Source organism: Phascolarctos cinereus, unplaced genomic scaffold (genome assembly GCF_003287225.1).
Source record: "Phascolarctos cinereus isolate Bilbo 61053 unplaced genomic scaffold, phaCin_HiC Scaffold_4;HRSCAF=312, whole genome shotgun sequence".
NCBI lineage: Eukaryota > Metazoa > Chordata > Mammalia > Diprotodontia > Phascolarctidae > Phascolarctos > Phascolarctos cinereus.
The window spans coordinates 719,642,985-719,658,539 of record NW_027555847.1 but is presented as its reverse complement, the minus strand read 5'-3'; the positions used below and the strand labels follow the sequence as shown (position 1 = coordinate 719,658,539).

The 15,555-nt window shown below is 56.0% G+C and overlaps 1 protein-coding gene and 1 long non-coding RNA gene across 2 annotated transcripts; both read right to left on the bottom strand.

Annotated features, from left to right (window-relative positions):
• Positions 1-981: 981 nt before the first annotated feature.
• Positions 982-4,593, bottom strand: LOC110215339 (apelin receptor B-like). The gene is given in 4 exon segments (XM_078154423.1): positions 982-1,293; positions 1,296-2,386; positions 2,775-2,888; positions 3,077-4,593. Coding segments are annotated over 2 exon segments (1,272 nt in total). The 5' UTR covers positions 2,329-2,386; positions 2,775-2,888; positions 3,077-4,593; the 3' UTR covers positions 982-1,054.
• Positions 4,594-7,083: 2,490 nt separating this feature from the next.
• On the bottom strand, positions 7,084-14,245 carry LOC110215340 (uncharacterized). The gene is made up of 3 exons (XR_002326480.2): positions 14,014-14,245; positions 8,363-8,507; positions 7,084-7,352 (listed from the first exon to the last, which is right to left on the bottom strand). It is a non-coding gene; the product is annotated as an uncharacterized LOC110215340 (long non-coding RNA).
• Positions 14,246-15,555: the final 1,310 nt, after the last annotated feature.

The window sequence follows — 15,555 nt, the reverse complement described above, 5'->3', positions numbered from 1 at the left end:
CTGGGATGGGGGTGGGGTGGGAGGATGTAGAACAGCATCTTTATTTTTGCGAGGCTCTAACTGAAATTGAGCATTTCCTTCAGGGATCTAAAAACACGATTCTGAGAAGGGGTCCGTGGGCTTCCCTAGACTGTGTGTAGGGGGTCCATAACCCGACAAAGGTGCAGAGTTATTGGGGCCTTATCCCCCCCCACCCCCGCCGCCGCCCCCAGCACACACACTGTCTGTCTACTAAAGCACTAGACCTTGATTTCATTAGAAACTCTCGGTGAAGAAACTCCCTTCTACCAAATCTTTGGGCGAGGTGGGCACTAGCTCTGGAATTTAATAGCGCAGTTTCTGGGGAGAACTGGGATTAAGTGGCTGGGCCAGGGGTCACAGGGCTCTGCTCCGACACTTTGTGCCTGAGGCCAGAGGTCTTCTGACCCAGAGGCCAGCTCTCCAGCCACACCAAGCCGCGCTGCCTCTATTACGTTGTCCATGTTTTAAGGGCACATGTAAGCACCCACTAGTGGAATTAATAACCAAGAACTTAACTGCTCGCGATGTGTCTCCTCCTCTCTGCTAGAATGTAAGCTCTGTGAGATCAGGGACCGCTTCATGTTTCTCCCTGAATCTTCACTGCCTAGCACTTTATAAGCACCTATTGGTTGAATTCTGGGTAGTGGGTTAAATGCTGGACTTGCTGTCCTGAAGACCTGCGTTCCAGTCCCATCTCAGACACTTACTATGGCTGTGACCTTGGAGGCAAATTCCTTTCCCTCTCTGGTCCTCAGTTTCTTCACCTGTAAAACGACGGGATTTGGACTCGATGACGTCTGACTTCCTTTTCAGCTCTACGTCTGTGATACTATGACTAGATCGCCGTGCCCTCCGAAAGAAGCGCACACCACAGGTAAGCCTTTCCTGCCGAGGGTTTTATTGGACTCCGGGCAGCCACGCTCAAACACACGAACAGTCTGGCCCGGTCCCCGGTGCCCTCCCTCCCTCCCTCTGCCCAGATCCCCAGGTGCCTGCCGGGTGAGAAGTCTCTGTCCGACCGCCGCCCATCCTGTCACACCTTGGTGGCCAGCGAGGCCAGCTCGGAGCGCTGCGTGGGGCCGCTGGCCCCGCTGGCGCTGGCGCTGGACGAGACGGGAGCCGCGGGCTCCCCGAGCTGGGGCCCGGACGCGGCCGGGCGGGCGCGGCGCCCCGGACGGCCGGGCAGCAGCGGCCGCAGAAGGCAGCGGGGCCCCGGCAGCAGGCGCCGGCGGCACTGCGCGCGGAAGCGCCGGTCCAGGAAGGCGTAGAGAGCGGGTTGAGGCAGCTGTTCACGTAAGCCAGGCAGGTGGCGTAGGGGTGCAGGCGCACGATGAGTGCCTGCGCGGCGCACGGCAGCGCCAGGAAGCCCAGCCAGCTGAGCACGTAGAGGCTCTTGAGGACGTGGAAGGGCAGCCAGCAGAGCGCGAACACGGCCACGAGAGCGGCCAGCAGGCGCAGCAGGCGCCGCCGCGGGGCCCGGCCCGCCGCCCCCGGCCCGCGGCCCCCGGCGCCGAAGTGGCGGCTCACGGCGCAGCCGATGCAGCAGTAGAAGACGCCCATGAGCCCCGCGGGCAGCGCGAAGCCCAGCAGCGTGGTGGCCAGGCTCAGGCCGCCCAGCCAGTAGGCCTCGTGCTCGGGCGCGGCCGCCACGCCGCTGAAGTCCATGTCGCACACCGTGAGGTTGGCGGGCGGCCGCGCGCGGGTGTCCCGCAGCAGCAGCGCGGGCAGCGCCAGCAGCGCGGCCAGCAGCCAGAGCGCGGCCAGCGCCGCGGCGGCCCCGCGGCGGGCGCGCGGCGGGGCCGGGCCGCCGCGGCGGCCCAGCGAGCGGCCCACGGCCAGGTAGCGCTCGAAGCTCAGGCCCGTCAGGCAGAAGGCGCTGGCGAACATGTTGAGCAGCACCAAGTAGCTGCTGAGCTTGCACAGCGCGGCGCCGAAGGGCCAGTGGAAGCGCAGCGCCGTGTACGCGGCCCACAGCGGCAGCGTCACCACGAAGGCCAGGTCGGCCAGGGCCAGGTGGCCGATGTAGGCGTCCGAGGCGCGCCGCTTGGCCCCGGCGCCCGCGCCCGCGCCCCCGGGGGCGCGCCACACCGTGACGATCACCACGCCGTTGCCCGACAGCCCGAGCACGAAGACGAGCATGTAGAGCACGGGCAGCAGCGAGTAGGACAGCTCCCAGTCCTCGGCCTCGTCGTCCTCGCCGCCGCCGCCGCCGCCGCCGCCGCCGCACGTCGCGCCGCCGCTGCCGTTGTAGTAATCGTAGTAGTAGTCGGGCGCCGGGCCCCGGGGCTCGGCTGTCCAGGGCTCCATGGCTGCGCGGCCCGGCCCGGCGGAGGCTCAGCGCGACCCCGAAGCCGGAGACTTAGCCCTATAAAGAGAGGCGGCCCCCGCTGCCACTCTCCCCACCCCTTCGGGGGAAGGGCCGGAGCCTGCGTCCACCCCCAGGCCCCCGGCCCTCCCTCCACCGCCCGCCCCGGCCGCATGCAGACCCCGCCCTGTCTCTGGGAGCCCCTTCGTCCCCTCCAGCCTGCCCACCTCCCCCCCCCCCGCTACTTTCTCCCCCTCCCCAATTCTTCTGCCGGGGCTGTGGGGGACTGTCTCAGCTCAGCCGCTGCCCTCAGGGGGGGAGGGAGCCCCGACCGGGTCCTGCCGGCCCGCCTGGGAGCAGGGGCGGGATGGGTCGGGAGCCTGGCTCCCGGAGATCCCCAGCTGCCGCTGCCCTCTCCCCTTAGCCCACTCCGAGACCGCTTCCTCACCTTCTCCCGGCGGGTTTCGGCCTCTTCGGCGCAGCTACTTCCTTCCCTGAACCCCCCTTTCAGTCCGAGGCAGTCAGGGGCCCTGGCATGCACACCCCCGTCCCCGCCAGCTTCCTGCCTCGGAAGACATCCACCCAGGTCCTTAACCTCTGTCCTTAGCTCCCAGCCCTCCCCCCCCACCCACCCCCATCCAGTCGCGGACATCTCGGCTCTCTCCCTTCCCTCACACGCACTCCCCCTCTGGCCTCCCCTCTCTTACAGAGCCCTCATCCTTCCTCTTCCTCTCACCGATGCCCCCACACCTTTCTCGCGTCTGCCACATAGCCAGCTTCCTCCTACTCCTTCACATGCAGCCGTTCTTCGCTGGCTCACACTGCCTCTTATCCGTCTCTCGCCCTCAAGCACCCTTCTCCCTCTCCCCAGACACTCCAACCCTCCACCGGCACACAATCCCCTCTCTTCCTCCCTCCCTGCCCGGGATCCACACACCTAGTTAACACTGTACCCTTTCGTCTTTAGACCCAGGCTCTGCCAATCAGCACCCATGTGACCCTAGACAAGTCACTCTTTGAGCCACCATTTCCTCTTCTGTAAAATGAAGGGGCTGGGCAACCTGACCTCGGAGGTCACTTCCAACCCTGGGTCTATGATCCTCTGGATGCTCTGGGCCTCAGTTTCCCCTCTAAGTCCAGTACGCTTCGTCTCTGCACACTCACCTTCCGTTCTTTCTCACGCGGTTTCACACAGCTCCCCCTTCCTTTCCTGAGCCATTTGTCTCTGAAGTCTGTCTGAGAAGAGAAGCCCTCCCCCCATCCCCACCCCCACCCAAGGGGCTGTGAGAGCTTGTCAGTGTTTTCCCAGAGCCCAGTGAAATGTTTTCCTTCTCCTTGGGGATGTGTTTTGCTGGGACATTCACAGGGAGAGCTGCAGCCTGTCCCCCGCCCCCCTCTGGGAGCTGGGGATTCTTATGATAAGAGATGGATCCAGATCCCAACCAAAGCTTCCCCCCATCGGGGGAATTAGGAGTGTTTGTTCAACGGGGGCTGGAGGGACTGAGGACCAGTTAGCTCCGGCCCAGCCCCCTTCCCAGTCCCAGGCTAGGGGAGAAGCTGGGAAAGGGGCTGGGGTGGGGCCAGCCTGTCCCCCGTGAGAAATCACAGGGGAGCCCAGCAGCTAAGCAGAAGCCAAACTTGCCGTTGGCAGCTCTTAATGTAGGAGAAAAAGCCCTAACCCTCTGATCGTAGCTCCAGAACTATGGTCTCTGTGAGGGAGTGCTGGACCTGGCATCAGGAAGACCGAGTTCTAATGTGGCCTCAGCCCCGGACTAGCTGTGGGAATCACTTAACCTCTTGTTTGCCTCAGTTTCCTCAACTGTAAGATGGGGACAATAATAGCACCTTCAACGGGGTTGTTGTGAGGATTAAATGAGATACTATTTGTAAAAAAGCACATTGCAGGAGCTATGTAAATACTTATCTTCTCTAGAGCTGGTCATCTTTTACTCCTGTTTAACAAATGGGGAAACTGAGGCCCAAAGAGAAGTAGAAATCTTAGATAAATTTTGCAGATGATCATACTGAGCGTCAGAGAAGGGAAATACCTTCCTCTACATCTGCTGGGCAGGAACGGGACCTGTGATTTCACTGGTGCAGGGATACCCCTGGCTGAGGGGACTCCTGTTCCTACTAATGCAGTTCAACATCGCTGAGATGCTGAGTCAGTCAGCAAGCGTTTATGAAGCATCTCCTATGGATCAGGCACTGTGCTAGAGGCACAGAAGGGGTGTGTGTGTGTGTGTGTGTGTGTGCGCGCGTGTGTGTGTGTGCGCGCGGTGTGTGCGCGTGTGTGTGTGTGCGCGTGTGTGTGTGCGCGTGTGTGTGTGCGCGCGCGCGCGCGTGTGTGTGTGTGTGTGTGTGTGTGTGTGTGTGTGTGTGTGTGGTGTTGGGGGAGGAGGAGTAAGATATCCCAAGACTGGGAAGAAAGGAAAGGAGCCAGGTTATGAGGCCAAACTGAGGTAACACATTGCAGATCAGCAGCGAGGCAGGGGCTGGATAAGTCTATCTGGGAATTATCAGTCCAGAGATAAACACTGAAACCACACGGGCTGAGGAGAACACAGATGAAGAGGAGCCAGGCCAGAGCTGAGGGGACACCCTCAGTGAGTGAGTGTGACCATGGATGAGACAGAGGAGGAGGGGTCAGACAGGCAGGAGGAGACATATAACAACCAGGACCTGGAAGGAAGATATTTACCTCTGAGCTCAGCCACTTCCTGGCTGTCACCTCTGTGGTCAGTAGGGACGTCTGTCGCCCACCAAGTTTCTAGTGCTGCCTTGTGTTGGGAGCAGGTCCTCACACTGAGGGTGCCTAGAACCGTCCCTGGATTTCCTCATGATGTCTGCTAATGTTGCTCCATCGTGTCTGACTCTCCGTGACCCCATTTGGGGTTTTCTCGGCAGAGATACTGGAGCTGTTTGCCGTTTCCTTCTCCTGCTTACTTTGCAGATGAGTAAACATGGTGAAGTGACTTGCCCAGGGTCACACAGCTAGTAGGTGTCTGAGGCCAGATTTGAACTCAGGGAGATGACTCTTCCTGACTCCAGGCTGTATACACTGTGGCACCTCCTAGCTGTGAAATCTTGGAAGCTGCCCAGAAGAGCTGAGAAAGATAGAACATTCTAGGCTCTCGGGGCTGCGTTCTGGCCAAAATGTTGTCGCCCAAACTTAATAATGGGCAGCTAGGTGGACTGCAGTGGATAGAGCACCAGCCCTGGAGTCAGAAGGATCTCAGTTCAAATGTGACCTCAGACACTCACTAGCTGTGTGACCCTGGGCAACTCTGAACCTCAGTGTCTTCATTTGTTAAAAGATGATGAGGATGGCATCTACCTCACAGGGTGGTTGCAAGGCTCCAGTGTCAAGCACTAGATGCATGTAAGTTATTATTATCCTTAAAACAAGTTCGAATTGGCTGCCTGCAGCCATCCCTCCTCCCCCAAGGCTGAGCTTGGCGTTCCCAGAATGCCTCGTTTCTCCATCCTGCTGGGGCTGGGGGAGCCGCAGGCCAGCAGGTCACGGCCCCTCCTTTGTCCTGACTCCCCAGGCTGCACTCACAGCCTGTAAACAGCTCTGCACCAGTAACTAGGCGGGGGGGGGGGGTGCCAGGATCCAGCCAGCTGCGGGCTCCGGTAGCCTCCCCCATCAGGCCCCTTCCCCTCAGCTGCCAACGAGGCACAAACAAGCCAGCTGGGAGGAAGCCCCCATGAAGATGCTTCCCTTCGGGTGACCCTTCTGCCTGACCCCATCTGGGCCCCAAGGAGCAGGAAGCAGAGACTAGGCAAGGGAAGGGCTCCTGGAAGGATGGTTGAGGCGGGTGGCCCGCGCTGGCCTGTCCTTGCCCTTGGACAGTCAGCCCCCACAGCTGCCAAGCACCTCTTGATGGGGGCATCTGGGCTGAAGAGGAAACCAGGGCTCAAGATCTACTGAGGCCCAGCCCTTCCCCAGGGGCAGCCTCTTCCTGAATCCCTGTCTGCCCCACACTCAGATCAGACCCAGGCCAATCACCGGGCTCTGGGCCTGGAGTCCTCACTTCATCCTCTCAGGGATGTCCCCACCTTATCCTGGGAAGGGCCCCAGCCTGGGAGTCTGAGACAAGCTTCAAAACGTTGCTATTGACCTTGGCCCAATCTTTTACCTTCTCTGGGCCTCAGTTTCCTCACGTGTTAAATGGTGATTGGAATCCATTCAACTAAGATTTATCAGATGGCCTCCTCCCCTTCACCCCAGCATAAAGACCTCCGTCTGGGCTCTGGAGAGGGGACAGAGTTTAACCAGTGTCATGGCCTTCCTTAAACAGGGAAGCAGAGCACAGACCCCAGCACCGCAACAGAGAACTGGAAAAGTGCAGTAATCTTAGAGCCCAGGTCTGGCCTGCTCCTCTCGCTCCTGGAGAAGACCCCGTGCCTTCCCATTGCTCCTGGGATAAACCACACACTCCACTTTGGGGCCTTTAATGGCTGTCTTTCCAGACAGTTCACCTTCCAACAAAGCAAGCTGGTTGCCCTAATTTAACATACCATTGCCCACCGCCACGCCTTTGTATTGGCTGTGTCTCCTGCCAGGAATGCTTTCACTCCCCTACTCCACTTTTTTTTTGTTTTTGGTTAGGCAACAGGGTTAAGTGACTTGCCCAGGATCACACAGCTAATAAGTGTTATGTGTCTGAGGTCGGATTTGAACTCGGGTCCTCCTGAATCCAGGGCTGGTGCTCTATCCACTGCGCCACCTAGCTGCCCCTAACTCAGCCTCCTCCTGGAAATCTTTCCTACTCCCCTTCATTGTTGGTGCTTAAATTGTCTTGGGTTTGAAGTATTCCTTTACCTGTATCTCCAAGACCTGTCACACCGTAGATGCATAACAAAACATCCTTAGATGCCTTTGAAGAGGGGAACGACTCCCAATGGTGATCCCAAGCCAGAGAGGTCATCCCGTGCTTGGAGGGGAGGGAGGGTGTCATCAGAGCTGGGCCTTGAAGGATGGGGAGGTTTCAGCAGGCAGAGGTATGAAGAGAAGGGTATTCTAGGCATGGAGGAGGAGGGGACAGACATGAGCAAAGGCCTGGGGGCTGGAAACATGGGCTAGATACAGAAGTTGATGACTGTCTAACAGTCTGGAGTTCAGGGTGTGTTTGGGATAGCAGGGGTGATAAGACAAGGAAAGGACTTTTGGAAATAGAATGGGAGGGCTTGAATGCCAAGTGAATGAATTTGGATTTCATTCAGCAGGTAATGAAGACCCACCCCACCCTCACCCCCCAATGCCAATAAATCCCTGTCCATAGCAGTATTTATTCCCAGGGATGGAATGGGAAGGGTGGAGGATGGGGAGCAGCCTGGGGTATCCATGGGAGATGATTCTTCTCCTGTGCCTTCTTCCATGGTGAATGAGCCCAGCAGGCCACGACCCCCAGGCCCAGCCTCCCGATCTCTGCTCCCCAGATAACAGGATTAGAGAAGGTTAGACCTACAAAGGTCCTTGGGGAACAACCCTTCCATTTTACAGGTGAGGAAACCGGGAAACTGGAAACTTATCCCGGGAAGGGCCCCAGCCTGGGAGTCTGAGACAAGCTTCAAAACGTTGCTATTGACCTTGGCCCAATCTTTTACCTTCTCTGGGTAAAAGATTTTCCAAGAGAGGAAAGGACATGACTCTTGTTATATGCCCCTGGCAGGGCTAGATTTGAACCCAAGCCTTTTGATGCCAGATCTTGGGCCCTTTCTTCTCATGGGCCCCTGCTTCTTTGCTCCTACCTCCGACCTCCCTAATTTCCCCTCCTCCCCTCCGATCCTGGTCTTGTGGACAGCCAGAACATCTGGATCCAGATCCCAGGTCAGCCCAGGTCAGCTGGTGCCTGGTTCTGGGGTTCCAGGCCTGATGCATTGGTTTCCATGGTTACAAATCAGGCTGTCCCGCCTCTACCCCGAGGAGAGAAAGAACTAGACCCAAGGCCAGGATGTATGGCGTGTTTACACAGGCTTTCACACTGGCACTCCGACTGTTTTCTTTAGCTCCCCCTCCCCCAGCCTTACCCTGAACTTGGCTTTTCCTCCGTGAAAAGGACACTGGGGGTGTGGAGTCATACACCGAGGGGTATTCGGCTGGATTCAGTGAAGGAGGAAGAAGCAGAGCTCTCCAGCCATGGTGGCCTGCCCCTGGGATGTAGCAACCAGCTCTCTGAAAAAGAAAAATGCACAGGCAACCCCCTTGCAAGCTTGATCTGCTCTAGTACCATTGTCTCCAACACTTTCTTAAGTCTAGACAACCAAGGAAACAATAAATAAAACCCTGACTTGTAGTATTCGCCAATTTTTGAGGTAGAGATGTTTACACTGAAAATTTACCAACTGGCTCTCTGGAGCCTGGCTCTAGCGCTGAACCGTAAACATTTATTAAGTGTCCATTGTGTGCCAGGCACTGTGCTGAGCACTGAGGGTACAAAAAGAGGCAAAAGAAATCCCTGCCCTCAGGGAGTCTGCCGTCTAATGTTACACCCCTGCCTGGCAGCGGGAATCTTCTCTTGGATTTCTTTCATCCATTCATTTCCTGACATTTATTGAGTCATTCACCTGTTCCCTCATTAGATTCCCAACCCACACCGGTACTGGCAGGTCGGGTCCCCAAAGGGGCAGATGCTACCACTTTCAAGGTTCTAGCAGTGACTCTGTGAGGGGCCAACCCCTAACGGCAGCTCATGAGCCCCCACCGGTGTGTTTCCTCTTGTAGGTGGCATAGCAGATAGAATGTTTGGAGCCAGGAAAACCTGAACTCAAATCTGGCCTCAGACACTTACTAGCCGAGCGACCCTGCTCAAGTCACTTGAATTTTGTCTGCCTCGATTTCCTTATCTGTAAAGTGGAGATAATAATAGCACCTGCCTTCCAGAGTTGCTGTGAGGATCAAATGAGCTCATATTTGTAAAGTGCTTCGCTAGCCTTAGAAATGCCAGCTATTGTCCTTAACCGCTAGCTAGTAGACTTCGTCCTGTAGCAAAGACATTAACTCCAGTGCATGCAAGTACAGCAGGGACATTTTTGTTGTTCGGTCATTTTTCAGTTCTGCCCCACTCTTGGTGACCCTATTTGGGATTTTCTTGGCAGAGATACTGGAGCGGTTTGCCATTTCCTTCTCCAGCTCATTTTACAGATGAGGAAACTGAGGCAGACAGGGCTAAGTGACTTACTCAGGGTCACAGAGCTGGATTTGAGACTGGATTTGAACTCGGGTCTCCCTGACTCCAGGCCCAGAGCTCAATCCACTGCGCCAGGTGGGGAGTGGCAAGAACGGATATAACCTGAAGATCCCATGGTAGTGAGGCACCTGTGTGGGAGACGCATGCGACCAGGACAACTCACAGCCCTGAAGCTGGGGGCCTCAATGGGGCAGTCTGGGAAGGCTCTCTGGAAGAGGAAACTGGTCCCGGAAGCGCAGGAGGACTTGGATCGGGACAAGGATCCCTAGGCCCCACCTGGCCTTTCCCCGGCCTCCTTGGAGGCACTTCAAAGGCTGGCTGGACATGACCTCACTCATTCTCCCTGGGCTCTGGGCAGGGGATATTCTTAGCCTCGTTTCCATCCAGACTCAGGCCACGGGCTTTCCCAGAATGGACCCTCACCTGTCCTTAATGCGTGAGGAAGCAGGCCTGACTCAGAACCAGAGTCCTCCGAGAGAACCTGGCTAGAGCCAGCCTTTTTGTTTTAGATACAGGGAAAGTGAGGCTCGAAAAGACCAAGTGTTACCCAAGGTAACCTGGGCAGTAGATGGCAGTAGATGGCAGCATAGAATCCAGCCCTCTGCCCTCGGCCTTCTCCACTGAACCATCCTTTCTTCCTAAGCCCCTTAGGGTCGTGGTCACATTGAGGATGGGGGAGAAGGAAGCCAGACTCCCAAGCCCCGTCACTCCCTTCTTCCCCAGAGAAGGCCAGGCACAAAGCTAGGAGAAGCGTGGCCTTGGGAAGGAGAGACCAGGGCTGATCTTGACGTCCTTCCCCATGCCTCTGGCTTCCTGCTCCCTGCTCTGAGCCCCGAGATTTGGGTAAGGATCTGAGAGACTTGAGGGTCTGGGAACCAAGGGGAACAGGACCCAGCCATCACAGAGCTGGACAGCTGGACACGCACACACATGCATACATATACACAGACACATATACACTTTTCCTGTCTCTATCAGCTCACACGATCCTCCCCAGCTCCCTGATTCTTCCCATCTATCATTGCTTACAGTGCAATACTGTCCCAACATTTCATTACATTCATGTACTCCAAGACCGCTGGTGTCTGTGGGCCCTTTCCTCCTGTCTTTGTCCCCCCAGCAGCGGTATTTCTGGGCCGCTGTCCCTTCTGTACTATAATTCCATGTTGTTTTCCATAAAGTCACTGTCGTTTCCAATTCCACCAGCATACGGTGGGCCTGTCTTTCCACAGCCCCTCCAGCACCGCCTCCTCTCATCTTTTGTTGTCTTTGCCAGTTTGCTGGGTGGGAAGTGAATCAATCAACATTTAAATGGCCACTGGTGTTGTTTGTCCTTTCTAGAAGAGGACCGTGAAGTCACACCAGCAGGGTGATGTTGTGACGTGCAAGTGAACTGTATTTAAGTGAGGCAGGGCTGTGCAAAGTCACCAGCCTCACTCTCTCCTCCGGAACCATCAGGTCCTGTGGCCGGATATGGATCAGGACCACTGGAGATGCCACCCCCCACCCACCCCCAAACTCCAGCTTCATGCAGGGGGGGGACCTTGGCCTTTTTAAGCTAAGGTTTTTAACAGGTCTTAGCTAGACTGAGGCAGTGCCCATTCATTGATTAAGGCTGGGTAAGAAATGAGGCAGAAAATGGCCTCTTTTACCTCGTCCAAAAAAACCCCCAACAATCTGGGAAGGGAAGATTCTCAGGTTTTCTAGCCAAAATAGGAACAATTACTGTTTGTATTCATTCTGAGCCAATCAGGGCCCAGACAATGACCAAGTGGAACTTGGACTGAGACCTATTGTTGGCCAATCAGTGAGAGCCAGAGTGATTTGGGGTTAGGGCAGGCCTGTACAACACACAGGCAGAGGGCCAAAGCCCCCCCCCCCCCGGGGCAGTATGTTATGCAGGCCTGTTTTACATCCTCTACATTTTTTGCGGGCTGTCCAAAATCCTTTCCCAGGTGGCCCTCCAGCCAAATGTTGTGCAGGTCAGATTTAAGGTATAGTCCTTTTTTTTTTTTTTGCAAGGCAATTGGGGTTAAGTGACTTGCCCAGGGTCACACAGCGAGCAAGTGTCAGGCGTCTGATCTGAGACTGGATTTGAACTCAGGTCCTCCTGACTCCAGGGTGCATGGTCCTTTAGAAAAAAATCTAGCCAGTAAAACCCAAGATATCTTGTGAGGTTTCATTGGTCAAAATTTACATTCCTTGGGCAAAGTACCTGCAGGTACGGGTATGAGCCAGGCAGCTAGGCTAGGTGGCTCAGTGGATAAAGTAAGGCCCTTGAGTTAGGAAGATCCATCTTCCTTAGTTCAAACCTGGCCTCAGATACTTACTAGCTGTGTGACCCTGGACAAGTCACTTAACCCTGTTTGCCTCAGTTTCCTCATCTGGAAAATGAGCTGGAGAAAGAAATGGCAAACCACTCCAGCATCTTGGCCAAGAAAACCCCAAATGGCGTCAGGAAGCATCGGACATGACTGAAAAACACCCGAACCCCAACACAAACCAGGCACTGTGCTAAGCACCAGGAAATAAAAAAAGAGGCAGAAGACAATCCGGGTCCTCGGGGAGCTTACAACCCAATGGAGAAGCCAAAGAACTGTTTTCCTTTGCATTTCTGTTATTGTCAAGCGATCAATAAACATTTATTAGACTTGTGATTTTAATGGGGAGGCAGCTCCCTTGTGACACCTTCTCTGAGAGTTAGCCAGAGGGTTGTCTGGGGGCACTGAGAGGGTAAGTGGGCTAACCCAGGGTCATACAGCTGTCAGGGCCTGGACTTGAACCCAGGTCTTCATGAGTCAGGCCAGCCCACGGCCCTCTCTGTGATGTGGCCTCTCTTCCACGTGGTTGTATGTTTGTACATATCCATTGGGGAATGACCCTTGATTTTATACATTTTGTTAGTTCCCCATAGATCTTAGCTATCATGCCCTTATCAGACATGTTTAATACAAAGTTTTTCCCCACATCGGCACGCGCTTTGTGGTTTACAAAGAGGTGACAGCCCATTTGTCAGGTAGGAAGTACAATTATGCCTCAGAGGCAGAACTAGGGCAGGGCCGCTGGAGTCTTGCCCAGGGCACTGAAATTTCAAGGACGCTAAATTAGCAGGAAGAACTAGATCCTCCCTGAGGCCACAATCCAGGCCCAGCCCAGCCCTGCTTCCTTCCCAGAGGACTGGGATCTTCTCGCTGCCCAGGGATCTTTGTCTCCTCACTCTGGGGAACAGATGTCCCTAGCTGGCCACCTCTAACTGTGCTCGACCTGGGCACCCAAAGTGCTACTGCAGCCTCTGTTATCAGCCCCATTTTACAGGTGAAGAATCTTGGGCTGAGAGAAGGGAGATGCCTTGCTCACGGTCATGCAGCATTAGGGCTGGGAGAGTTCAATGACTCTGCTGACCGCAGGCCCAGCCCACTTTGTCCCAGATTCTTCCTTTTGAGACCCCAGAGATGGGGAAAGGGGGGTGGGGAGAAGAGGCAGAGAGAGGAGAAGAAGAAGGGAAAAGAAGGAGGAGGAGAGAGAGAGCGAAAGAGAAGGGAGGGGGAGAGGGAGAGAAGAGAGAGGGGTTGTCTCTCCTGATAGAATGGAAGCTTCCTGAGGATAGGAATTGTTTCATTTTTGTCTCGGCGTTGGCAGCACCTATCCTGGCGCCAGGTACACTATCAATGCTCAATAATTAATATTGAGGCATAATGGCCAGTTCCTCTCCACGGTCCTCCTTTCCTTCCACGCCTGCCCAGCGGACACTTGGCTTGCACCTCTTGGCCCCCCGGCCCTGGTGAGCGAGCCTTTTGTCTATCTGGCTGAGGCCCAGGCCTCCGGGCTGTCCCCTTCCCATGCCCCTGTCCCAGCACCTTTCCCCCTCATGTGTTGCCTTCTCTCGTTAGAACACAAGCCCCTTGCAGGCAGGGACTGGTTCATTTTTGTCTTTGCAGCCTCTGTTTCTGACACGATGCCTGGCCCATCATAGGTGTTTAAGGAATCCTTGTGGGTTGACCAGCTCCCCCTACAATCTCCTTTGACAGGGAACCCAATAGAGGCAGCATGACATAGTGGACAAGACACCGGACTCAGTCACGAAGGCCCAGGTTCAAATCCCACTTCTGACATTTTACCATTGTATGAACCAAGGCAAGAAACTTTAACTCTCTGGAGTTTACCCTTCTGCAAAATGGGCTTAATCCCCTTCCCCCCTTTCTAGTTCCAAGTCTCTGATGCTGTGCCCATCTCTCTCAAAGACAGTCTCATTGTTAGCAAGTCCTTTCCAGATATCAGCCTCAATTTACTTCCTTCTAACTTCCTCTTCCGGTTCCTGGTTCTGCCATGTGGGGCCAAGCAGGACCCTCCAAATGCTGGAACACAGTTGTCCTCCTACCCCCCATGTGGCCCCACCCCCATCCCCAGTTCTTTTCTGGGGCAGCGGGGAGAGGCAATGGGGGTCTAGTGACTCATCCAGGGTCTCACAGCTAGTATCCCCAGTTCTCTTACCAGGTCCTCCTGAGGATGGGTCCAGCAGATGAGAGTGGCCAGGAGGGTGGAGCAGGTCCCCCGCCCTGCAGGACAGGAGTCTGGGGGCCCCTGAGGGTGGAGGCCGGAGGCTCACTGTCCTCCCCTGACCCCAAGCAGGGGGACAATGGTTGGAAACCGTCAGCTGCGGCCAGGATGTTTTTCCCAAGCGCAAGGAGATTTCAGAGTCTCTGTCTGCTCTCCATCTCCGGGGTTTCCCAAGTTCCCTTTTGGCCACCTGGGTTCAGCTGCTGCTATTGTCCCTCTGGCATGGAACAATCATCAGGTGGTCTCTGGGCCCCACCCTCAGGCCTGGTGCAGGGCCCACTCGGGAGCTCTGGAAATGGGAATCTGGGGCCCCAGGTTTGAATCCTGTTCTGTCAGCCGAAACCTCTGACTGTGGGCAACTCTCTGGGGCACGCGTGAGGGGCGTAAGGTCGCCTCCGGCTCCAAACATGTGATTTAAAGAAAGGAACCGGGGCCCCTGATGGTGGAAGGCACTGATCCAAGGTCACGCAGCTTGTCAAGAGAGGAGCTCATCTAGTCCCCCTAGTTTTACAAATGAGGAAACTGAGGCCCAGGCTTCTTGTCCTGAGGTCACACAGGCTGCAGGGCTGAGGTCAGAAGCCAGGGGTCCTGCTCCCCAGCCCGGGCTTGGAAGTCTGTGTTTCAGGTCCAGGGGTAGGCGGGCTCTGTTCCAGAGGTGCACACCCGGCCAAGGTGTTGTTTTTACCTCCTGCTTGGAGTGGATTTCACTGCTGCCTGTGAACATCTGGTGTCTCCCTGGAAACATCTGGCTGCTTCCTCAGGACGAGTCGGGGGTGGGGAGTGGGTGGAAGGTCACCTGTAAGGACCGCAAGGTTGGGGAAGAGACAGAAGGCTTGAGAGGGAGGGAAGGAGGTATCCACGCATCCCCAAAGTGGCCAGGCCTGAAAGCGGGGGTCTCAGAGTCCCAGATGGCAGGAAAGAAAACGTGCCTTCATCCTGATAACGGCCAGTCTGGAAGGGGCCAGCAACCAGGCCTCTCCCACCCCAGGCAGGGCCCTGGGAGAAGCAAAGGCAGCCTGGGAAGACGGCGGATAACCCTGGGAGTCCTCTCTGAGTATCCCGTGTCTCAGCCCTCCCAGCATCCCGTTCCAAGGCCTTCCCAACTCTCAGACCAGAAATAGTCGATCAACATTGATTAAGCGCCTCCTGTGTGCCAGGCGCTATGCTAAGGGAGTGGGAGCGCTGAGGGTACAAAAAGAGGCCAGAGACAGTTCGTGCCCTCAAGGGGCTTACAATCTAATAGGTACACTCTCTAGACAGGATCAGTAGGAGATAATGAAGGAGGGAAGGCTTCCTGTAGAAGGTGGGATTTTAGTTGGGACTCAAAGGAAGCCCGGGAGCTCAGTGGTTAGAGCTGAGGAGGCAGAGTGGTCCAGGCTCGGCCGGTCAGGCAGAATGCCCAAGTGGAGGGACGGAGGGTCTTGTTTGCGTTTGACCCCTCTGGGGCACACTGGAAGCCTTCAGGGAGGAGGGACC